At 42.6% G+C, this 25,950-nt stretch overlaps 2 protein-coding genes across 2 annotated transcripts; both read right to left on the bottom strand.

Annotated features, from left to right (window-relative positions):
- Positions 1 to 6,358: 6,358 nt before the first annotated feature.
- On the bottom strand, positions 6,359 to 8,223 carry LOC110538023 (3-mercaptopyruvate sulfurtransferase). Its single transcript, XM_021624556.3, has 2 exons — positions 7,524 to 8,223; positions 6,359 to 7,313 (listed from the first exon to the last, which is right to left on the bottom strand). The coding sequence occupies exons 1-2, from the start codon at positions 8,110 to 8,112 to the stop codon at positions 7,012 to 7,014; spliced, it is 891 nt and encodes a 296-aa protein (XP_021480231.1). The 5' UTR covers positions 8,113 to 8,223; the 3' UTR covers positions 6,359 to 7,011.
- A 13,611-nt stretch (positions 8,224 to 21,834) lies between these two features.
- On the bottom strand, positions 21,835 to 23,878 carry LOC110538024 (3-mercaptopyruvate sulfurtransferase). Its single transcript, XM_021624557.3, has 2 exons — positions 22,983 to 23,878; positions 21,835 to 22,773 (listed from the first exon to the last, which is right to left on the bottom strand). Exons 1-2 carry the CDS (start codon positions 23,569 to 23,571, stop codon positions 22,472 to 22,474), a joined length of 891 nt encoding a protein of 296 aa, XP_021480232.3. The 5' UTR covers positions 23,572 to 23,878; the 3' UTR covers positions 21,835 to 22,471.
- Between the last annotated feature and the right edge of the window lie 2,072 nt (positions 23,879 to 25,950).

Genomic DNA, 25,950 nt, shown 5'->3' with positions numbered 1-25,950 from the left:
TTTTAATGTATTATTTCTTACATGGTTATTCCAGAAAATATGAAGTGTTATTACAGTGCCTTGCGAAAGTATTCGGCCCCCTTGAACTTTGCGACCTTTCGCCACATTTCAGGCTTCAAACATAAAGATATAAAACTGTATTTTTTTGTGAAGAATCAACAACAAGTGGGACACAATCATGAAGTGGAACGACATTTATTGGATATTTCAAACTTTTTTAACAAATCAAAAACTGAAAAATTGGGCGTGCAAAATTATTCAGCCCCCTTAAGTTAATACTTTGTAGCGCCACCTTTTGCTGCGATTACAGCTGTAAGTCGCTTGGGGTATGTCTCTATCAGTTTTGCACATCGAGAGACTGACATTTTTTCCCATTCCTCCTTGCAAAACAGCTCGAGCTCAGTGAGGTTGGATGGAGAGCATTTGTGAACAGCAGTTTTCAGTTCTTTCCACAGATTCTCGATTGGATTCAGGTCTGGACTTTGACTTGGCCATTCTAACACCTGGATATGTTTATTTTTGAACCATTCCATTGTAGATTTTGCTTTGTGTTTTGGATCATTGTCTTGTTGGAAGACAAATCTCCGTCCCAGTCTCATGTCTTTTGCAGACTCCATCAGGTTTTCTTCCAGAATGGTCCTGTATTTGGCTCCATCCATCTTCCCATCAATTTTAACCATCTTCCCTGTCCCTGCTGAAGAAAAGCAGGCCCAAACCATGATGCTGCCACCACCATGTTTGACAGTGGGGATGGTGTGTTCAGCTGTGTTGCTTTTACACCAAACATAACGTTTTGCATTGTTGCCAAAAAGTTCAATTTTGGTTTCATCTGACCAGAGCACCTTCTTCCACATGTTTGGTGTGTCTCCCAGGTGGCTTGTGGCAAACTTTAAACGACACTTTTTATGGATATCTTTAAGAAATGGCTTTCTTCTTGCCACTCTTCCATAAAGGCCAGATTTGTGCAATATACGACTGATTGTTGTCCTCTGGACAGAGTCTCCCACCTCAGCTGTAGATCTCTGCAGTTCATCCAGAGTGATCATGGGCCTCTTGGCTGCATCTCTGATCAGTCTTCTCCTTGTATGAGCTGAAAGTTTAGAGGGACGGCCAGGTTTTGGTAGATTTGCAGTGGTCTGATACTCCTTCCATTTCAATATTATCGCTTGCACAGTTCTCCTTGGGATGTTTAAAGCTTGGGAAATCTTTTTGTATCCAAATCCGGCTTTAAACTTCTTCACAACAGTATCTCGGACCTGCCTGGTGTGTTCCTTGTTCTTCATGATGCTCTCTGCGCTTTTAACAGACCTCTGAGACTATCACAGTGCAGGTGCATTTATACGGAGACTTGATTACACACAGGTGGATTGTATTTATCATCATTAGTCATTTAGGTCAACATTGGATCATTCAGAGATCCTCACTGAACTTCTGGAGAGAGTTTGCTGCACTGAAAGTAAAGGGGCTGAATAATTTTGCACGCCCAATTTTTCAGTTTTTGATTTGTTAAAAAAGTTTGAAATATCCAATAAATGTCGTTCCACTTCATGATTGTGTCCCACTTGTTGTTGATTCTTGACAAAAAAATACAGTTTTATATCTTTATGTTTGAAGCCTGAAATGTGGCAAAAGGTCGCAAAGTTCAAGGGGGCCGAATACTTTCGCAAGGCACTGTACATATGGCCAGGAAGAACTATCGGATATAAGAGTGGCATCAACTTACCAACAATACGACTAGGAATACGACTTGCCCGAAGCGGATCCTTTGTTCGGACCACCACCCAGGACATTTGATCAAATCCCAGAGGCTGATCCAAAACAACGTTGCCGGAAGAAGGGGAAGACAGAGCGGCCTCCTGGTCAGACTTTGAAGACGTGCACACCACCCACCGCTTCCGAGTATATTACTCACCAATGTCCAGTCTCTAGACAAAAATAAATTAAGGAAAGCGTTGCCCTCCAGAGAGACATCAGAGATTGTAACAATCTCTGTTTCACAGAAACATGGCTCTCTCGGGATATGTTGTTGGAGTCGGTACAGCCACCGGGTTTCTTCATGTGTTGCGCCGACAGAAATAAACATCTCTCTGGGCAGAAGGGCAGGGATGTTTGCTTCATGATTAGCGACTCATGGTGTAATCATAACAACATACGGGAACTCAAGTCCTTCTGTTCACCTGACATAGAATTCCTTACAATCAAATGCCGACCATATTATCTCCAAAGAGAATTCTCGTTTGTTATTTTCACAACTGTGTATATCCCCCTTCATGCAGATACCACGATGGCCCTCAAGGAACTTCATTCGACTCTATGTAAACTGGAAACCATATATCCTGAGGCTGCATTTATTGTAGCTGGGGATGTTAACAAAGCAAATTTGAGAGCAAGGCTACCAAAATTCTATCAGCATATTGATTGCAGCACTCAATCGGGCAATACACTGGACCACTGCTACTCTAACTTCCGCGATGTATACAAGGCCCTCTCCCGCCCTCCCTTCGGCAAATCTGACTACAACTACATTTTGCTCCTACCGTCCTATAGGCAGAAACTCAAACAGGATGTACCCGTGACAAGAACCATTCAACGCTGGTCTGACCAATCGGAATCCATGCTTCAAGATTGTTTTGATCACGCAGACTGGGAAATGTTCCAGGCAGCCTCAGAAAATCACATCGATTTATACACTGACTCTGTGAGTGAGTTTATAAGGAAGTGCATTGGAGATGTTGTACCCACTGTGACTATTAAAACCTACCCTAATCAGAATCCGTGGATAGATGGCGGCATTCACACAAAACTGAAAGCACGAAACAACACATTTAACAATGGAAAGATAACTGGGAATATGGCCAAATAAAAACAGTATAGTTATTCCCTCTACAAGGCAATTAAACAAGAGAAATGTCGGTATAGGGACAAAGTGGAATCGCAATTCAACGGCTCAGACACGAGACGTATGTGGCAGGGTCTACAGGAAATTACGGACTACAAAAAGAAAACCAGCCACGTCACGGACATCGGTGTCTTGCATCCAGACAAACTAAACATCTTCTTTGACCGCTTTGAGGATAATACATTGCCACAGACGCGGCCCGCTACCAAGGACTGCGGGCCCCACCTCTCCTTCTCCGTGGCCAACGTGAGTAAGACATTTAAACGTGTTAACCCTCACAAGACTGTTGGCCCAGACGGCATCCATAGCCATGTCCTCAGAGCATGCGCAGACCAGCTGGCTGGTGTGTTTGCGGACATATTCAATCACTCCCTATCCCAGTCTGCTATCCCCACATGATTCAAGATGGCCACCATTGTTCCTGTACCCAAAAAGGCAAATATAACTGATCTAAATGACTATCGCCCCGTAGCACTCACTTCTGTCATCATGAAGTGCTTTGAGAGACTAGTCAAGGATCATATCACCTCCACCTTACCTGCCACCCTAGACCCACTTCAGTTTTCATACTGCCCCATCAGTCCACAGACGATGCAATCTCCATCACACGGCACTATCCCATCTGGACAAGAGGAATACCTATGTAAGAATGGTGTTCATTGACTACAGCTCAACATTCAACACCATAGTACCGTTCAAGCACATCATGAAGCTTGAGGCCCTGGGTCTCAAGATGGTGAAGGTAGGAAAAAACATATTCACCTTGCTAATCCTCAACACTGGGGCCCCACAAGGGTGCGTGCTCAGCCCCCTCCTGTACTCCCTGTTCACCCATGACTGCGTGGCCATGCACGCCTCCAACAAAATCATCAAGTTTGCTGACGAAACAACAGTAGTGGGCTTGAGGGCACTCGGAGTGTGGTGTCAGGAAAACAACCTCTCACTCAATGTCAACAAACATTGCACTGGGGCCTCCCACTCCTCTTTCTATTCTGGTGAGAGCCAGTCTGCGCTGCTCTGTGAAGGGAGTAGTACACAACGTTGTACGAGATCTCCAGTGTCTTGGCAATTTCTCGCAAGGAATAGCCTTCATTTGTCAGAACAAGAATAGACTGACGAGATTCAGAAGAAAGTCTTTGTTTCTGGCCATTTTGAGCCTGTAATCGAACCCACAAATGCTAATATTCAACTAGTCTAAAGAATGCCAATTTTATTGCTTCTTTCATTAGAACAACAGTTTTCAGCTGTGCTATCATAATTGCAAAAGGGCTTTCTAATGATCAATTAGCCTTTTAAAATTATAAACACAACATGCCATTTGCAACACACGAGTGATGGTTTCTGATAATGGGCCTCTGTACGCCTATGTAAACGTCCCTTTTCAGGACCCTGTCTTTCATAGATAATTCGTAATAATCCAAATAACATCACAGATCTTCATTGTAAAGGGTTTATACACTGTTTCCCATGCCTGTTCAATGAACCATAAACAATTAATGAACATACACCTGTGGAACGGTCGTTAAGACACTAACAGCATACAGCCGGAAGGCAATTAAGGTCACAGTAATGAAAACTTATGACACTAAAGAGACCTTTCTACTGACTGAAAAACACCAAAAGAAAGATGCCCAGGGTCCCTGCTCATCTGGGTGAATGTGCATTAGGCATGCTGCAAGGAGGCATGAGGACTGCAGATGTGGCTAGGGCAATAAATTGTAATGTCCTTACTGTGAGACGCCTAAGACAGCGCTACAGGAATACAGAACGGACAGCTGATCGTCCTCGCAGTGGCAGACTACAAGTAACAACACCTGCACAGGTTCGGTACATCCGAACATCACACCTGCTGGACAGGTACAGGATGGCAACAACCACTGCCCGAGTTACACCAGGAACGCACAATCCCTCCATCAGTGCTCAGACTGTCCGCAATAGGCTGAGAGAGGCTGGACTGAGGGCTTGTAGGCCTGTTGTAAGGCAGGTCCTCACCAGACATCACTGACAACAATGTCGCCTATGGGCACAAACCCACCATCGCTGGACCAGACAGGACTGGCAAAAAGTGCTCTTCACTGATGAGTTACGGTTTTGTCTCACCAGGGGTGATGGTCAGATTCGTGTTTATCGTCGAAGGAATGAGCGTTACACCGAGGCCTGTACTCTGGAGCGGGATCGATTTGGAGGGTCCTTCATGGTCTGGGGCAGTGTGTCACAGGATCATCGGACTGAGCTTGTTGTCATTGCAGGCAATCTCAACGCTGTGGGAAGACATCCTCCTCCCTCATGTGGTACCCTTCCTGCAGGCTAATCCTGACATGACCCTCAAGCATGACAATGCCACCAGCCATTCTACTCGTTCTGTGCGTGTTTTCCTGCAAGACAGGAATGTCAGTGTTCTGCCATGGCAAGTGAAGAGCCCGGATCTCAAACCCATTGAGCACATCTGGGACCTGTTGGATTGGAGGGTGAGGGCTAGGGCCATTCCCCCCAGAAATGTCCGGTAACTTGCAGGTTCTTTGGTGGAAGAGTGGGGTAACATGTCACAGCAAGAAATGGCAAATCCGGTGCGGTCCATGAGGAGGAGATGCACTGCCGTACTTAATGCAGCTAGTGGCCAGATACTGACTGTTACTTTGGATTTTGATCCCTCCCCCTTTGTTCAGGGACACATTATTCAATTTCTGTTAGTCACGTCTGTGGAACTTGTTCAGTTTATGTCTCAGTTGTTGAATCTTATGTTCATACAAATATTTACACATGTTAAGTTTGCTGAAAATAAACGCAGTTGACAGTGAGAGGACGTTTCTTTTTTTGCTGAGTTTAAATATTCCATTAAAAATCAGCCGTGTCCAACTACAATAGTAATTTACAACATTAATGTCTACACTGTACTTCTGATCAATTTGATGTCATTTTAATGGACCAAAAAAATGTGCTTTTTAAAAAACAAGGACATTTCTAAGTGACCCCAAACTTTTGAACGGTAGTGTGTGTACCCTATATTTAATTTTTGATTCACTTAATTTTTAACAGTGCAGCAACTGTGTTTTGAATTAATTTGGCAGTTGTCTGTTTTTTCTTCTGATGTGAGGGTTTAGTGATGTCACATTCACATAAGGACACAAAGTGTTCAAAGATCCAGCCCAAACTGTGAGTACAATAAGAATTAGACAATTACACATGAATTCTCACATCAAATGCCTAACCAAAATAAGTTAAAGAATAGAAAAATGTGGTTTAACCTGAAACGCTGTTACCATTAAAAAATATAGACCTACACATACTAGATTGATGACCATCTATGTAAAAAGTAGACATGTTGGACATTGAAGTCTTTACATTTACTTCTTGTCTAACCAAAGTTAAAAATTGACCCTGAATAAGTAAAAGTTGTACAAAGGACTACTGTATATGGTAAAAATGGTTATACTTTGAAAAAAATACAATACAAATTACTTTGTACAGTAGATGGCATATTTTTATTGTACAAATTAAACAAAGTGGCATCCTGCAATCAAACTGACAGAAAATTCTGTTAATACTAAAACCGAACTGCACTTAGAAAAACCCCTTGACATTTTGTGAGCCTACATCTCATAACAAGGTCACACCAAGGCAACTACAACTACATGAAAATTACATGTTCTTTACATTTTCATGGTGCATTAAGAGCAAGTTTCATTATTTTAAAAGCCCCTTACAAAATGTCTGGTAGTGGCAACATCTACAAGACAATGTTGCCAGGCTGCAATCCCCTAATTAGGAGCATACAACTCAACCATAGTCCAATTCTAACCCGAATACCTCAAACATTCCATCCTTCTAATCTTTATTAATAGATTAAAATAGCATAGTTTGTAACACCTTTATTGGACATCTTGAATATAAACATAGGCATTCTGTATTCATGGACTCTTGAACGGTGACCTCTTTCGCAATAACACATTTGTCCAACTCAGCAAAAATCTTCAGTCAAAATCAGTAAAAACCTCCATATTTTGTGCAATCTGTAGCTTCCTTTGTGATTCATAGTGTCCCCTCCCTGCTTTTAATCAGCAACTCATTCAACAGTATTTTCCTTAATGCTCATCTCTACTCGTCTCTCCACATCACACTTGCTTCCCCTTGCCCTCAGAGATGACATGCTCCGGGGCAGCCCTTTTGAACCATTCAGACCATGACCCGTCATACACAGACACTGACCCTGAATGTCCCAGCAGGTGAGCAGCCAGAACCACGTGGCATGCAGTGACCCCTGACCCACAGGTTACCCAGAAAGGTTTCTCCAAGTCCACCCCTGCCTCTCGGAACATTTTTGCCAGCACTTCAAGCTCCAACTCCTTGCCTGAGGCATCCATGAACTTGGCAAAAGGCATGTTGATAGTACCAGGAATGTGGCCAGGCTCAATGTCTGTGTGTGAGAGGGAAAAATATTATAAGGAGAGCAATACAGAGAGGGGGATAGAGAAAGAGGGAAGGCGAGATTTTATTTAAAAAAATATTTGGGCAAAATATGATGTCCTAACATTTAAAAAAATCATATTAGCAAAAATGTATAATAACATCAAATGTAATCAATTCTAGGAGGACAAAATAAATCTTTGCATATGCTCCCACTGACCATCTCTTGGTTCTGGTTCGGTTCCCCGGAACCTGCCGGCGGATCTTGCGTCAATCACTTGCACCTGTTTCGTCTCGATGTTTTTCAGCACATCTTCATACGACTTGACCCAAGAATGATTGGCGGTCGCCTTGAAGTCCGCACGTCCTGGTTTGGTGTATTCTGCAGTGACCGGATGCCCTTCGGCCAGCCAATTCTTCATACCCCCGTCCAGGACCGATACAGAATTGTGCCCAAATAATCGGAACATCCACCACACTCGGGGTGCGCTGTATGACCCAAAATCGCTGGTATCGTACACTACTACATGTGTATCGTTTCCTATACCTAAACCACCCACATACTCTGCAAAGTAGTTTGCAGTTGGGAGCATATGGTCCATCGAGGAAGTTTTGTCAGAGCATTTGTCAATATCAAAGAACGAAGTTCCAGGTATGTGCTGTTGGTTAAATTCCGCATTTGCATCGCGTTTTAATTTCGCTAGATACCAGGACGTATCCAGAATTCGAAGATTCGGTCCAATAAGGTTGCTTTTTATCGCATCTGCAAGCCATTTGGCTGAAACAAGCGCCCGGGTTTGCGCCGCCATGATTATCCTTATCTTGGACTCTGAATCAAGGTTGCCAGGTCCTAATCAAAATCCGGATAATGACGACTCAAAACCCGCTCATAAGGCCTGAAAAGTAGTCCCAGGAAGAAGGGAGTTGCCACATTTAGCCTATAAACCCATTTCCCCCACAACGTTATCGAGCGAAGAAGGAATATCGATTTAACTTCTAAAAACTTCAGAAGCAAATTTCGGTTTTCCATCAAAATAATAATACTTGCAAAATAATGTGACTAATAAAGAATTTGAATATGTCGTAAGATAAAATATAATTCGCCTTTTTACACTTTTCTGACAATTGTGCCGTTATTACAGTACCAGTAAAACGTTTTGCTATCAATTATACCTCTGTATATTTTCATATACATTACCACACATTTTAAAGTTTGGACACACCTACTCATTCAAGGGTTTTTCTAGATTTTACTATTTTCTAGGTTGTATAATAATAGTGAAGACGTCAAAACTATAAAATAACACATATGGAATCATGGAGTAACCAAAAAAGTGTGAAACAAATCAAAATATATTTTATATTGAGATTCTTCAAAGTAGCCACCCTTTGCCTTGATGACAGCTTTGCACACGTCTTCACTATTAATCTACAATGTAGAAAATATTTTTAAAAATAAGGAAAAACCCCTGGAATGAGTAAGTGTGTCCAAAGTTTTGACTGCTGTATGTGCCAGATATAAAATGAAAGAGGCAAGATGTAAAATGAACAATTTAGAAGCTTGCTTAATTCAAGTTGACAGTAATTCACTCAACATGAATAGTGATTTGAAACATGAGGTGATTTCAAGGTGAGAAATGCTTCTGTTGCCCAATTATAGGCTACTGAGGATGGGATCGTAATTTCAATAACTGAATCAAATGTTAATAATATGGATATGAACTGAATAGGCCTATGCTTGTCAACAACAGCCAGTTTTTTTTATTTTATTTATTTAAAATCTGTAGCCTAATCTAATGCATTCTAACAGCTGATCGGCAATTGTGGTAGAAATGTGACCATGATCACAATTGATAACTTCCAATTTCATGAACTAAACATGGACATTAAAAATTAAACATTTTATTTTTGTATTTCACCTTTATTTAACCAGGTAGGCGAGTTGAGAACAAGTTCTCATTTACAACTGCGACCTGGCCAAGATAAAGCAAAGCAGTGAGACAAAAACAACAACACAGAGTTACACATAAACAAACGTACAATCAATAACACAATAGAAAAATCTTGGTACAGTGTGTGCAAGTGTAGAAGAGTGGGGAGGCAAGGCAATAAATAGGCCGTAGAGGCGAAATAATTACAATTTAGCATTAACACTTTTGTGATAGATGTGCAGATGATGACGCACAAGTAGAGATACTGGGGTGCAAAAGAGCAAGATGATAAATAACAAGATGGGGATGAGGTGTGCTATTTACAGATTGGCTGTGTACAGGTACAGTGATCGGTAAGCTGCTCTGATAGCTGATGCTTAAAGTTTGTGAGGGAGATATAATACACCAGCTTCAGTGATTTTTTTTTTTAATATTTTTTTTCAGTTCTTTCCAGTCATTGGCAGCAGAGAACTGGAAGGAAAGGCGGCCAAAGTAAGTGTTGGCTTTGGGGATGACCAGTGAAATATACCTGCTGGAGCATGTGCTACGGGTGGGTGTTGCTAAGGTGACCAGTGAGCTGAGATAAGGCGGGGCTTTACCTAGCAAAGACTTATAGATGACCTGGAGCCAGTGGGTTTGGCGACATATAAGTAGTGAGGGCCAGCCAAAGAGAGCATACAGGTCGCAGTGGTCACAGCACTGTGATAGACTACATCCAGTTTATTGAGAAGAGTGTTGGAGGCTAATTTATAAATGACATCGCCGAAGTCAAGGATCGGTAGGATAGTTAGTTTTACGAGGGTATGTTTGGCAGCATGAGTGAAGGATGCTTTGTTGCAAAATAGGAAGCCGATTCTAGATTTAATTTTCGATTGGAGATGCTTAATGTGAGTCTGGAAACAGAGTTTACAGTCTAACCAGACACCTAGGTATTTGTAGTTGTCCACATATACTAAGTCAGAACCGTCCAGAGTAGTGATGCTAGTCGGACGGGCGGGTGTGGGCAGCAATCGGTTGAAGAGCATACATTTAGTTTTGCTTGCATTTAAGAGCAGTTGGAGGCAACAGAAGGAGTGTTGAATGCCATTGAAGCTCGTCTGGAGGTTTGTTAACAGTGTCCAAAGAAGTGCCAGATGTATACAGAATGGTGTCGTCTGCGTAGAGGTGGATCAGAGAATCCCCAGCATCAAGAGCGACATTATTGATATATATATATATATATACAGAGAAAAGAGTCGGCCCGGGAATTGAACCCTGTGGCACCCCCATAGAGACTGCCAGAGGTCCGGACAACAGGCCCTCCAATTTGACACAATGAACTCTATCTGAGAAGTAGTTGGTAAACCAGGTGAGGCAGTCATTTGAGAAACCAAGGCTGTTGAGTCTGCCGATAAGAATACGGTGATTGACAGAGTTGAAAGCCTTGGCCAGGTCGATGAAGAAGGCTTCACAGTACTGTCTTATATCGATGGTGGTTATGATATCGTTTAGGACCTAGTGCGTGGCTGAGGTGCGCCTATGACTAGCTCGGAAACCAGATTGCATAGTGGAGAAGGTACGGTGGGATTCGAAATGGTCGGCGATCTGTTTGGTAACTTGGCTTTCAAAGATTTTAGAAGGCAAGGCAGGATGGATATACAGTGCCTTGCGAAAGTATTCGGCCCCCTTGAACTTTGCGACCTTTTGCCACATTTCAGGCTTCAAACATAAAGATATAAAACTGTATTTTTTTGTGAAGAATCAACAACAAGTGGGACACAATCATGAAGTGGAACGACATTTATTGGATATTTCAAACTTTTTTTACAAATCAAAAACTGAAAAATTGGGCGTACAAAATTATTCAGCCCCTTTACTTTCAGTGCAGCAAACTCTCTCCAGAAGTTCAGTGAGGATCTCTGAATGATCCAATGTTGACCTAAATGACTAATGATGCTAAATACAATCCACCTGTGTGTAATCAAGTCTCCGTATAAATGCACCTGCACTGTGATAGTCTCAGAGGTCCGTTAAAAAATATATAAATATTTTATATTTATATTTAACATATTTATGTGTAAAATGGTAGGCTACAGTAGCATACATAGGCATGTAAATGAATAGGCTAATTGATGACTAATAGATGCAGTGTGTCATTGTCACTTTCATTGTGGACTTTTCCCAGTTCCATAACTTCCATTTCAAATGTCCACTTAGCGCTTGAGACCCAAGAGCTGAGCTGGCATAAAATCCTTCACTTGATATGGTTTTCAATAAGCAACGTGGACATAAGAATGCAGTTTAAACCACCTCCGAGCGAATTTATCTAATGTGCTCTAGAGCACCTAAAGTAGTTTTCCTGTGCTTTGTCATCATTATTTGTTGATGCACATCAGTTTTAGCACGTTAATGTTTTATGGAAAAGAGTTTGGAAATAGGTGTCTCCATAATAATAATCTAAATAGCCTACACAACGTGCACTCTTGCTGCTCTTTCCCCATCACTCTCACTCACTCACTCAGAAATAGGCTCCCTCACTGCCTGATAGTCAGCAGCAGCAGGTCACAGTAAAATGTATATTTTTAATAAATTGCCATGGTGGCCAAAACCCAGCAACTAGTGACCAATACATTTTCACCAGCGGCATCCTTTTCAAAGTAGCCTAATTTTACAGGAAAACTAGGAACATGGCAACCCTTATCTGAACTATTATGCAATTTGATGCATGCACTGATGCCAGTATGAGCCTTCATTGGCTTTCATTGGCACTTCATTCGGTAGGTCATTTGTGGAACTGTAAACGTGTACAATTTTGATTTCAAGTCTGTTGTTCCACTTTTCCCACACAATTATGACACCAAATAGACCATGATTTCCAGCTATTTATCAAAATCTGCAAATTTCTTGGAAAAATAACATTATGCAATATTGCATGTTTAGTGTTATTTCTGACCCATTTCATACAGGCAACTTCACTTCCACCCCTGCATGTCCAACAAATCACCCGTAGAGGGAGTCCCTATGTATAATATCAATTTATTCTATTGTTATACATACAATTAGTTATTTATTAGGATCCCCATTAGCCGCTGCAAAAGCATCAGCTACTCTTCCTGGGGTCCACATGAAACATGGCATACTACTAAGTATAGAACATTTTTAGTCAAGGACTGAAATAGGCTATGGCCTACATATCAGTACATACACACACTATGTAGGTCTAATTCATAGTACAGTGCAAATGACAACACAACATATATATATATATATATATATATATATATATAAAAAGACTGTCTCTTCACAGTCCCCTTTGTGCAGGAAGGTGTTCTTTTATCAATTTTTTTCAACTGGTTCTATTGTTAGCTTGAGTTACCTAGGGTGGCAGAGAGTTCCATGTAGTCATGTCTCTATTTAATACTGTGTTTCTCAGCCTCTGTTCTGGACCTGGGGACTTTGAGGAGGAGACATGTTGCATGTTTTGTGTTGTACCAATGACTACTAGAACTGTGTGCCAACTGCTTGAACAGACAGTTCGGTACCTTCAACATATCAATACCTCACACAAAGACTAAAAGTGATGCAATCAATATCTCCTCAACTTTGAGCCAGGAGAGACTGAAATGCATATTACTGACACTTTCCCTCCGTGTACATCTAAGTGTGATACGTGCTGCATTGTTCAGGGCCAACTGCAATTTACCTACAGTGCATTCTGAAAGTATTCAGACCCGTTGGCTTTTTCCACATTTTGTTACGTCACAGCCTTATTCTGAAATTGTTTAAATTGTTTTGCCCCCCCAATCAATTTACACACAGTGCCCCATAATGACAAAGTAAAAAAACATTTTATTTTAGCACATTTTTAAAAATTGAAAAATCACATTCAGACCCTTTACTCTGAACTTTGTTGAAGCACCTTTGGCAGCGATTACAGCCTCAAGTTTTTTTGGGTATGACGGTACAAGCTTGGCACACCTGTATTTTGGGAGTTTCTCCCATTCTTCTCTGCAGAACCTCTCAAGCTCTGTCAGGTTGGATGGGGAGTGTTGCAGCACAGCTATTATCAGGTCTTTCAAGAGATGTTCGATTGGGTTCAAGTCTGGGCTCTGGCTGGGCCTCTCAAGGACATTCAGAGACTTATCCCGAAGCCACTCTTGCATTGTCTTGGCTGTGTGCTTAGGGTTGTTTTCCTATTGGAAGGTGAACCTTTGCCCCAGTCTTAGGTCCTGAGCACTCTGGAGAAGATTTTCATCAAGGATCTCTCTGTATTTTGTTCCGTTCATCTTTCCCTCGAACCTGACCAGTCTCCCATTCCCTGCCGCTGAAAAACATCCCCACAGCATGATGCTGCCATCACCATGCTTCACTGTAGGGATGATACCAGGTTTCCTCAAGATGTGACGCTTGGCATTCAGGCCAAAGAGTTAAATCTTAGTTTCATAAGACCAGAGCATCTTGCTTCTCATGGTCTGAGTCCTTTTAGGTGCCTTGTTTGCAAACTCCAAGCGGGCTATCATGTTCCTTTTACTGAGGAGTGCCTTCTACTTGGCCACTCTACCATAAAGGTTCTCCCATCTTCACAGAGCAACTCTAGAGCTCTATCAGAGTATTCATTGTGTTCTTGGTCATCTCTCCGATGAAGGCCCTTCTCCCCCGATTGCTGGGCGGCCAGCTCTAGGAAGAGTCTTGGTAGTTCCAAACTTCTTCCATTTAAGAATGATGGTGGCCACTGAGACCTTCAATGCTGCAGACATTTCTTTGGTACCCTTCCTTTCAGCATTTGTAGTTTGCACATCATACCTAAGTTTGCTAATCTTGTTAACGAAAAAAGTTATTGAAGTGGTTGGCAATATTAAAGGGTTTTGTTATGAACAAGCCATCTGCCTCAATGACAGATGGAGCAAAGTTAGCTTTTTGTCTATAATTTAATTTGAAGTACTCCAGAGGTTTTTTCTATCATTCTTTTATATATCATTAATCTTTCTTCCATAGTCTAGTTTATTTTTGTTTAGTTATGTGATTTCTCAATTTACTGTATGTTTGCCAGTCTGTTGCCTTGTCAGACTTATTTGCTATTTGTAACGGGATTCGTCCTCCTCTGACGAGGAGTATGAGAGATCGGACCAATATGCAGCGTGGTACGTGTTCGTCATGTTTTAATGAACAAAATCACTGAACACAAAAATATAAAATAACAAATAGAAAGACAGAAACGAAAACCGAAACAGTTCCGTGTGGAACACATAGGCACAGAAAACAGAAAATAAACACCCACCAAACACAATAGAAAACAGGCTACCTAAATATGGTTCTCAATCAGGGTCAACGATTGACAGCTGCCTCTGATTGAGAACCATAACAGGCCAAACACAGAAATAGCAAATCATAGAAAAACTAACATAGACAACCCACCCAATTCACGCCCTGACCATACTAAAATAAAGACATAACAAAATAACTAAGGTCAGAACGTGACACTATTCCCTTTGCCTCATCCCTCTCACCCATACAGTTTTCAATTTGTCATCTATCCATGGAGATTTGGCAGTTCTGACATTCTATTTCTTGATGGGTGCATGCCTATCAGTAACTGGAAGAAGCCGTTTCATTAATGCTTCAAGTGCAGCTTCCGGGTGTTCCTCATTACACACATCAGACCAATAAATATTATTCACATCTGACATAGGAATCATTGCAAAATCTCTCTAGTGTAAATCTATCAGTGGGGAGTACAGTAACAAGTAATCAAACTCCAAAAGGGTGTTTGTATAAATCAGTTTGCTCTTATTGATACCACATTACAACTATGGTTCAACTGTACAGTATGTAGTTAGACCTGGAATGTGTTGCGCAATGGATATGTGCCATGGGGAAGGATCATGCCATCATCCGAACGACCCATGTGAGAGATGGATAGCACTGTACCCAGTTCTCTCTGTGTGTTTCCGTGTGCCCATCTGAATCCTGCCCGGGTCAAACTCTGCACAGAGGCGATGTTGTGCTGCCTGCCCTGTGGGAGATGGCCTCAGCTGTGGGAATGTGTGCTTTGTCACGGGGCTCTGATTACATGCTCAATGCTTGGCTTGTGCGTAGCTCATCGTCTGGGCAATTGAGATTAATGACAAACCTGATCCCTAGCCTGCCTCTATTTGTTAAATTGTAGGCTATTTGATAAACTTCTGTTTATTTGACAACTTGAGGAATTTAGTGATTTGCTGAATTTCGAGGCCTTTACCTCGACTGACCCTTTGATTATCAATTAACTTAAATGTTATCTCAGTGTTTAGGTTCATAAAGTCCACAAACCTGCACACAGTCTTTCAAAAGTGCAAGACTACTCTCTGTGTTTCTCAGGTATTTGTTCAGGAAAAAAATATTTTCCATCAGAGAGACTCTTGGTGATGGAAGAGATTTAGGAGATTATTGTTTTGGGAGTTCCGCTTCTTACAAACCATTCCTGCTACTGTTTTTCTATTTAGGCCCTACTCAAAGCATTCTAGAAGTAAGACTAAGGCAACAATATGACACAGCAACAATTTAATTTGAATGGTAATAATACCACAAAGTACAAGAGATTTACGTGGTTTGATGGCTGACGAAGACAGCGTTTATTAATGCCTTGGTAATAGAGGAAACAATTAAAATGATCATACATATAAAAAAACACAATAGTATTTGATAATTGACACAAGTATGGTATTCAAGTGTTTGTATAATCATACACAAAACATCAATTTTCTTAAATAGGCCAGAGAAGTGTTCACCTTGACCAATGTGTTATGTTAGCAAATATATTCTCTCACTTGTTTAGACAGTTGAGATGCCTGTGAACAGTAATTATTTTGTGTGAAATAGCCTTGCCCAGAGTGACTCTTGGGAGAGGGGTTCCTCCCTCCAACTTCTCCAGTAAGTCCTGGACATGTGAAAGGGTCCCCGCGGAGTTCAGGATGATGTAGGAGGAGGGCTAGGAAAAAACAGCGACTGGGAAAAATAGGAGCTAGGATAAACCTCGTTGACTTGGCAAAACAAGACGAGCTGGCACAGAGAGACAGGAAACACAGGGATAAATGCCTCGGGGACTAATGGAGAAAACAGGCGATACCTGGAGGTAGGTGGAGGTAATCACAAAGAACGGTGAAACAGATCAGGGCGTTACAGCAGCCTCCCCCCAGGATATCTCTAGCAGGAACCCAGCACCTCTCCTCCATAACCATAACCCTCCCAGTCAACCAGGTACTGGAAACCCCTGCCCCGTGGTAGAACACCCAGGAAGCGTTTCACCTTGTATGACGGATGGCCATCGATGACACAGGGGGGAAGGATGGGCCAGGAGACAGAAGACAAAGGGCTGTGAGACACGCGTTTAATCCTAGACATATGGAAAGTAGGGTGAATGCCGAGGGTACGGGGTAACACAAGACAGACAGCAGTGGAACTAAGGAATCTAGAGATGGGGAAAAGAACCAATGAAATAGGGGGACAGGTCCCGAGTGGAAAGCCATACCCTCTGCCCAATGCAGTAGCGGGGAGCTGGAGTCCAGCTGCGGTCCGCTTGTCGACGATACCTGGAGTTGGTCTTGAGAAGTGCCGCCCGAGCACTTCTCCAGGTACGTTTACAGCAGCAGACAAACATCTGGACCGAGGGTACGTTGACCTCCTGCTCTTGTAGGTACTGGTTAGCTTGCTCCGACTGGTCGTTGGATTGAGGATGGAATCCGGAGGACAGGCTGACCGATGACCCAATAAGGGTGCAGAACGCCTTCCAAAACTAAGACAAGAACTGAGGACCCCGATCGGAGACCATGTCCACTGGGAGTCCATGGATCTGGAAGACGTGCTGCACCATAAGCTGGGCCGTCTCTTTGGCAGAGGGTAGTTTGGGGGGAGGGATGAAATGGGCGGCCTTGGAGAAAGGGTCCACAGTTGTCAGAATGACAGTGTTGCCATCAGACAGAGGGAGCCCAGTGACAAAGTTTAGAGAGATATGGGACCAGGGACAATGAGAGACAAGCAGGGGCTGAAGGAGGCCAGAAGGAGCTTGCCGTTGAGTCTTGTTCTGAGCACACACTGTGCACGCGGCGACGAAGGCAGAGACGTCAGGAACCATTGTGGGCCACCAGAAACATTGTCGGAGGAAGGCTAGGGTACGACGGAACCTGGATGACAGGTCAGCCTGGAGGAATGAGCCCATTCTAGGACCCGGGACCACACTGAGTTAGAGACAAACAACTGGTTAGCCAGGCCCCCTTCAGGTTCAGGCTGGGAACATTGTGCCTTGCGGACCAAGGTTTCAATGCCCCAATCCACTGAAGCTGCAAGGCCTGAGGTAGGGAGAATGGTTTCAGCGACCGAGGGTGTGGCAGAGGAACTGTATAGGTGGGAGAGGGCGTCAGAATTCACATTTGTATACCCTGGGCGGTAGGAAATGGTGAAGTTGAATCTTGTAAACAATAAAGCCCACCAGGCCTGCCTGAATTTAAGGCGCTTGGCTGTATGGAGATATTCCACTTTTTATGGTCGGTCCAAACCAAGAATGGCTGTTCTGCTCCTTCCAGCCAGTGCCTCCACTCTTCCAGTGCCATCTTGACCACCAGGAGTTCTCGGTTGCCTACGTCGTAGGTCCTCTCTGCAGGATTGAAACGATGGGACAGGAAGGCACAGACTTGGAGCTTTTGGTCCTGGGCAGATCGCTGGTTCATCAACCTCTACCACAAATTGACGGGACGGATCCGGATGGGTGCTGTGGTGAACCGATGCTTCAGGTCCACGAAGGCTCTGTGAACTGTACTTTGGGAGAGGTGAGTGCAGAGAGGGGGCCCGCCAGCGTGCTGTAGCCCCGAATGGAATGGCCGGAGAAGTTAGCAAACCCCAGGAAACATTGTAACTGCACCCTGGACGTAGGTTGAGGCCACTGTACCAGTGCTTTCACTTTTTCAGGATCCATTTGGACATTTCCGTCAGCGATGACATATCCCAGAAAGGAGATTGTAGAGCGGTGGAACTAACACTTCTCGGCTTTCACAAACAATTGGTTCTCCAGAAGGCGCTGAAGGACTTTTCTGACATGAAGAACGTGTTCTTGGGCAGACTGGGGGAAAAAACGGGATCTTGTCAAGGTAGTAGAACACAACGGTTTAGCATGTCCCTGAGCACATCGTTCACCAGAGCCTGGAAGACAGCGGAGGCGTTGGTGAGTCCAAACGGCATGACCTGGTACTCATAATGTTCGCTGGCTGTGTTAAAAGCTGTCTTCCACTCATCTCCTTTGTGTATCCGAACCAGGCGGTTGGCATTCCGAAGGTCCAGTTTGGAAAAAATGTTGGCCCCCTGGAGAGGTTCGAAAGCCGAGGAGAGGAGTGGTAGGGGGTAACAATTCTTGATTGTTATATCATTCAGACCCTGGTAGTCAATGCATGGATGCAGGGTCTTGTCCTTCTTCTCCACAAAGAAAAACCCTGCGCCGGCAGGAGGTGCAGACGGACGCATGCCTCCAGTAGCCAGAGAATCCTCTATGTACTCCTCCATGGCCTTGGTCTCCAGGCCGGAAAAATAGTATAGCCGACCACGAGGTGGTGTGGTGCCTGGGAGGAGATCAATGGTGCAGTCATAAGGACGGTGCCTTACTGAAGATCTCCAGGAGGTCATGGTACTCAGTGGGGACTACAGAAACATCCGTGGCTTTGCTTACGTCCTGAGGGGAATGTCGCAGGGACGGATGTGCTGCTCCAGGATGAAGCTCGTGGTCCAGTCAATAACAGGATTGTGTTTCTGAAGCCAAAGAAAACTACAGGAACATTGGGGGGGAAATCGATGAGGAGGAACTATAAGATCTCACTGTGGTTTCCTAATACCCTATATGATGTCCAGTGCCCTTGTATCCATGGAGAAAGAGAGAAGTTGAGGGGGAATACCTAATTTAGAAACCATGGTAGCAGCCATAAAACATTCATCAGCCCCAGAGTCAATGAGCACCCGGGGAGACATAGACTGGTCTCTCCACAGCAGAATCACAAAAAAAAGGTGAACGGGTGATGGAAGTTAGTCTCTCAAGCTGGCTCAAAAAAATACTTGTACCCACTAAAGAAGAGGGTTTCTAAACTGGACAAGTGGCTATATAATGTCCCAACCCTCCACAGTACAGACAACAGTTAGAATTCAGCCTATGTGAGCATTCCCCAACCGATAATCTAGCTCTTCCCAGTTGCATTGGCTAAGGAGTATCCAAATCACCCGTCGCCGATGGTTCTCTGGGAACCTCGGGTGTTTTCGGGTATCCTTGAAAATACAAACTTTGGGGATTTCCGCATTCCTTCAGACGGGCACCTGCATCAGCAGAGGAATGAATGTTCTCAAGACCCGACCTCCTCTCACACCGGTGTTCTTGTATGCGCCCATCAATCCTAATTGCAAGGGCGATGAGGGAATCAAGGTCCCGTGGTATTTCCCGAGCTGCGAGCTCATCCTTTATCCCCTCCGACAGTCCTTGGCGGAAGGTGTCAAAAAGAGCCTCCGGATTCCAGGAACTCTCAGTGGTCAATGTGCAAAAATCTACTGCATAGTCTGTCACACTACGAGAGTTCTGATGTACCTGCAGTAGTTTGAGCCACTTCCCTCCCGGGCACAGGAGAATCAAAAACCTTAATAACCTCTCTGGGATATGCCAAAAGCCAGGGAAAATGCAAAGCGCCAAATTCAAATAAATTACTATAAAAATCAAACTTTCATTAAATCACACATGCAAGATAGCAAATTAAAGCTACACTTGTTGTGAATCCAGCCAACATGTCAGATATCAAAAAGGCTTTTCGGCGAAAGCAAACGATGCTATTATCTGAGGATAGCACCACAAAGAGAAACCATATTTCAACCCTGCAGGCGCGACACAAAACGCAGAAATAAAAATATAATTCATGCCTTACCTTTGACGAGCTTCTTTTGTTGGCACTCCAATATGTCCCATAAACATCACAAATGGTCCTTTTGTTCGATTAACTCCGTTGATATATATTCAAAATGTCCATTTATTTGGCGCGTTTGATCCAGAAAAACACCAGTTCCAACTTGCTCAACGTGACTACAAAATATCTCAAAAGTTACCTGTAAACTTTGCCAAAACATTTCAAACTACTTTTGTGATACAACTTCAGGTATTTTTTTAACGTAAATAATCCATAAAATTGAAGACTGGATGATCTGTGTTCAATATAGGAAGAAAACAACCTGAAGCATGCTTTCTGGTCACACGCCTCTATCTAACAGTACACTTCAAGTGACCCTCGTTCAAGATGGTCGTACGTCTTCATTACACAAAGGAATAACCTCAAACAATTTCTAAAGACTGTTGACATCAAGTGGAAGCGATAGGAACTGCAAGAAGGTCCCTTAGAAATCTGGATTCTCAATGAAATCCCATTGAAAAGATAGGCTGGAAGTAACAAAATGGAGTCATGGTCAGCTTTTCCGAAAGGAAGGCGGGGGAAGGCCTTATAGGCATCGCAGAAGTTAGAAGAACAATGATCCAGGGTTTTACCAGCCCTGGTAGCATAATCGATATGCTGATAGAATTTAGGGAGTCTTGTTTTCAGATTAGCCTTGTTAAAATCCCCAGCTACAATGAATGCAGCCTCAGGATATGTGGTTTCCAGTTTACATAGTCAAATAAAGTTTGTTCAGGGCCATCGATGTGTCTGCTTGGGGGGGAATACATGTGGCTGTGATTATTATCGAAGAGAATTCTCTTGGTAGATAATGCGGTCGACATTTGATTGTGAGGAACTCTAAGTCAGGTGAACAGAAGGACTTGAGTTCCTGTATGTTGTTATGATCACACCACGTCTCGTTAATCATGTCATACCCCCCCCACCCCTCTTCTTACCAGTAAGATGCTTGTTTCTGTCGGCGCGATGCGTGAAGAAACCAGCTGGCTGACTCCGATAGCATGTCTCGTGTGAGCCATGTTTCCGTGAAGCAAAGAACGATAGTCTCTGATGCCTCTCTGGAATGCTACCCTTGCTCGCATTTCATCAACCTTGTTGTCAAGAGACTGGACATTGGCGAGTAGTATGCTCGGGAGCGGTGCGCGATGTGCCCGTCCCCGGAGCCTGACCAGAATACTGCTTCGTCTGCCCCTTTTACAGCGTCGTTGTTTTGGTTCGCCGGCTGGGATTCAATCCATTGTCCTGGGTGGTGGGCAAAACACAGGATCCGCTTCGGGAAAGTCGTATTCCTGGTCGTAATGATGGTGAATTGACATTGCTCTTATATCCAGTAGTTCCTCCCGACTGTATGTAATAAAACCTAAGATTACCTGGCGTACCAATGTAAGAAATAACACATAAAAAAACTAAATATTGCATAGTTTCCTAGAAACGCGAAGCGAGGCGTGACAGAAAAATGTGGTATAACCTAAAAGGCTGTTACCATAAAAAATATAGACCTACACATACTAGATTGATGACCATCTATGTAAAAAGTAGACGCGTTGGACATTGAAGTCTTCACGTTTACTTCTTGTCTAACCAAAGTAAAAAAATTACCATGAATAAGTAAAAGTTGTACAAAGGACTACTGTATATGGTAAAAGTTGTTATACTTTGAAACAAATACAATACAGAGAACTTTGTACAGTAGATGCCATATTTTTATTGTACAAATTAAACAAAGTGGCATCCTGCAATCGAACTGACAAAATTCTGTTAATACTAAAACCGAACTGCACTTAGAAAAACCCCTTGACATTTCATGAGCCTACATCTCATAACAAGGTCACACCAAGGCAACTACAACTCCATGAAAATGACGTTTTCCTTACATTTTCATGGTGCATTAGAAGCAAGTTTCATTATTTTAAAAGTCCCTTAGAAAATGTCTGGCAGTGGCAACATCTACAAGACAATGTTGCCAGGCTGCAATCCCCTAAGTAGGAGCATACAACTCAACCATAGTCCAATTCTAACCCGAATACCTCAAACATTCCATCCTTCTCATCTTTATTAAGGAATTAATATCACATAGTTTGTAACACCTTTATTGGACATCTTGAATATAAACATAGGCATACTGTATTCATGGACTCTTGAATGGTGAACTCTTTCACAATGACACATTCATCCAACTCAGCAAAAATCGTCAGTCAAAATCAGTTAAACCCTCCATATTTTGTGCAATCTGTAGCTTCCTTTGTGGGTCATAGTGTCCCCTCCCTGCTCATTCAACAGTAATTTTCTTAGTGCTCATTTCTACCCTTCTCTCCACATCACACTTGCTTCCCCTTGCCCTCAGAGATGACATGCTCCGGGGCAGCCCTTTTGAACCATTCATACCATGACCCGTCATACACAGACACTGACCCTGAATGTCCCAGCAGGTGAGCAGCCAGAACCACGTGGCATGCAGTGACCCCTGACCCACAGGTTACCCAGAAAGGTTTCTCCAAGTCCACCCCTGCCTCTCGAAACATTTTTGCCAGCACTTCAAGCTCCAACTCCTTGCCTGAGGCATCCATGAACTTGGTAAAAGGCATGTTGATAGTACCAGGAATGTGGCCAGGCTCAATGTCTGTGTGTGAGAGAACAAAATAAAATGATAAGGAGAGCGGTAAAGAGAGGGGGATAGAGAAAGAGGGAAGATGAGATTTTATTTAAAAAATAATTGGGACAAAATATGTCTTGACATTTAAAAAATCATATTAGCAAAAATGTATAATACCATCAAATGTAATCAATTCTAGGAGGACAAAATAAATCTTTGCATATGCTCCCACTGACCATCTCTTAGTTCTGGTTCAGTTCCCCGGAACATGCCGGCGGGTCTTGTGTCAATAACTTGCACCTGTTTGGTCTCGATGTTTTTCAGCACATCATCATATGACTTGACCCATGATTGATTGGCGGTCGCCTTGAAGTCCGCACGTCCTGGAATGGTGTATTCTGCAGTGACAGGATGCCCCTCGGCCAGCCAATTCTTCATACCCCCGTCCAGGACCGATACAGAATTGTGCCCAAATAATCGGAACATCCACCACACTCGGGGTGCGCTGAATGACCCAAAATCGCTGGTATCGTACACTACTACATGTGTATTGTTTCCTATACCTAAACCCCCCACATACTCTGCAAAGTAGTTTGCAGTTGGGAGCATATGGTCCAACGAGGAAGTTTTGTCAGAGCATTTGTCAATATCAAAGAACGAAGTTCCAGGTATGTGCTGTTGGTTAAATTCTGCATTTGCATCGCGTTTTAATATCGGTACATGCCAGGATGTATCCAGAATTCGAAGATTCGGTCCAATAAGGTTGCTCTTTATCATATCTGCAAGCCATTTGGCTGAAACAAACTCCTGGATTTGCACCGCCATGATTGTCCTTGTCTTGAACTTTGAATCAAGGTTGCCATGTCTTCAACAAAATTCTAATCCAAAACCCGCTCAAAAATCCTGAAAAGTATTCACTTTTTATTTTGCGCAGGAAGAGGGGAGTTGCAACATTTAGCCAATAAAAACCCTTGAAAGAGTAGGTGTTCTAAAACTTTTGACCGGTAGTGTAGGTCAGTGTCCAGTATATATATACATTGGTGTCAGGGTAAACGCAGGGAGGTCTATCGGAAGAGGCTGTACATGCGAGGCAGGCGTCTGTCCTTGCTGGACAGGGCAGATTGGATGTGCTCATAGGAGGGCATCTCAGTCAAGTCTCCTAGCGCTGCTACTGCTGGCTTGACTTAACGTCTAACAACTTTAGAATCAAAATTCGGTTTTCCATCAAAATAATAATTATTGCAAGCTAATGTGACTAATAAAGGAAATGGAATATGTCACAAGAGAAAATATAATTTGCCCTTTTTACACTTTTCTGACTGTTACTACAGTACCAGTCAAAAGTTTGGGCACACCTACTCATTCCAGGGTTTTTCTTCATTTTTACTATTTTCTACATTGTAGAATAATAGTGAAGACATCAAAACTATGATGTAACACAAATGGAATCATGTGTCGTAACCAAAAAAGTGTGAAACAAATCAAAATATATTTTCTATTGAGATTCTTCAAAGTAGCCACCCTTTGCCTTGATGACAGCTTTGCACACGTCTTCACTATTAATCTACAATGTAGAAAATAGTAAAGCTAAAGAAAAACCCTGGAATGAGTAGGTGTGCAATTTAGAAATAGTCCAAAAACCAGCAACAAGCAACCAAATACATGTTCACCAGTGACATCATTTTCAAAGTTGCCTAATTGCAACCCTTCTGAACTATTACACAATTTGATGCATGGATGTGATACTGGTATGACGCCTTCATTAGCTTTCACTGGCCCTTCATTATGTAGGTAATTTGTAGAACTGTAACGTGTACCATTTTGATTTCAAGTCTAATATTGTTCCACCTTTTCCACACAGTTATGAGACCGAATAGGTCATGATTTCCAGCTATTTATCAAAATCTGCAAATTTCTTGGAAAAATAACATAATGCAATATTGCATGTTTAGTGTTATTTCTGACCCTGCATGTCCAACAAATCACCTGTACAGGGAGTCCATAGCGAGTGCTGGTCAACAACTGCCAGCTTTTTTTATTTTTTAAAAATCTGTAGCCTAATCTAGCTGACTGTTACCTTCAATCTAATGCATTATAACAACAGCTGATCAGCAATTGCGATAGACCTGTGACCATGATCACAATTGAGTACTTCCAATTTCATGAACTAAAAATGGACATGAATAATTACATAACACAAGTCTACAACAACAATAAACTGAAGTTATCGGCAATTGATTAAATCAGTTTGCCAGCTCAAAGTCGGCTACACAAGTGGAACAAATTGATTTGCAATGATTCCAGTGATATCTTAATTTCAACATATTTATTGTATAATATAGTAGGCTACAGTAGCCTACATAGGCATGTAAATGAATTCGCTAATGACCGATAGATGCAAGTGTGTCATTGTCAGTTTCGCTGTGGACTTTTCCCCGTTCCATAACTTCAATTTCAAATGTCCACTTAGCGCTCGAGACCCAAGAGCTGAGCATTTTTAGTCCTTCGCTTGATATGGTTTTCGACATTAGAATGCAGTTTAAACCACCTCCGAGCGAATTTATCTAATGTGCTCTAGAGCACCTAAAGTAGTTTTCCTGTGCTTTGTCATCGTTATTTGTTGATGCGCATCAGTTTTAGCGCGTTAATATGTTTTATGGAAAATAGTTTGGAAATGGGTGTCCCCATAATAATAATAATCTATATAGCCTACATACAACTGGTTAAAAATTGTGACGAAGTGCACTCTTGCTGCTCTTTCTCCACCACTCTCTCTGTCACTCAGAAATAGGCTGCCTCACTGCCTGATAGTCAGCAGCAGGTCACAGTGAAATATATATTTTTTATGAATTGCCATGGCGGCCAAAAACTAGCGCCGAATACATTATCAAAGTCGCCTAAATGTTAGAAAACTAAGATCATGGCAACCCTTCTCTGAACTATTACGCAATTTGATGCATGCACGTGATTCCAGTAACCTTCATTAGCTTTCACTGGCCCTTCATTCTGTAGGTCATTTGTGGAACTGTAAACGTGTACCATTTTGATTTCAAGTCTGTTGTTCCACTTTTTCCACACAATTATGAGACAGGGGTCATGATTTCCAGGTATTTATCAAAATCTGCAAATTTCTTAATAACATAATGCAATATTGCATGTTTAGTGTTATTTCTGACCCATTTTATGCAGGCAACTTCACTTCCA

Source organism: Oncorhynchus mykiss, chromosome 12 (assembly GCF_057628025.1).
Source record: "Oncorhynchus mykiss isolate SJ-2025 chromosome 12, ASM5762802v1, whole genome shotgun sequence".
Taxonomy (NCBI): domain Eukaryota; kingdom Metazoa; phylum Chordata; class Actinopteri; order Salmoniformes; family Salmonidae; genus Oncorhynchus; species Oncorhynchus mykiss.
The sequence above is the reverse complement of the archived record's forward strand: the minus strand, read 5'-3'. Positions and strand labels throughout refer to the sequence as shown.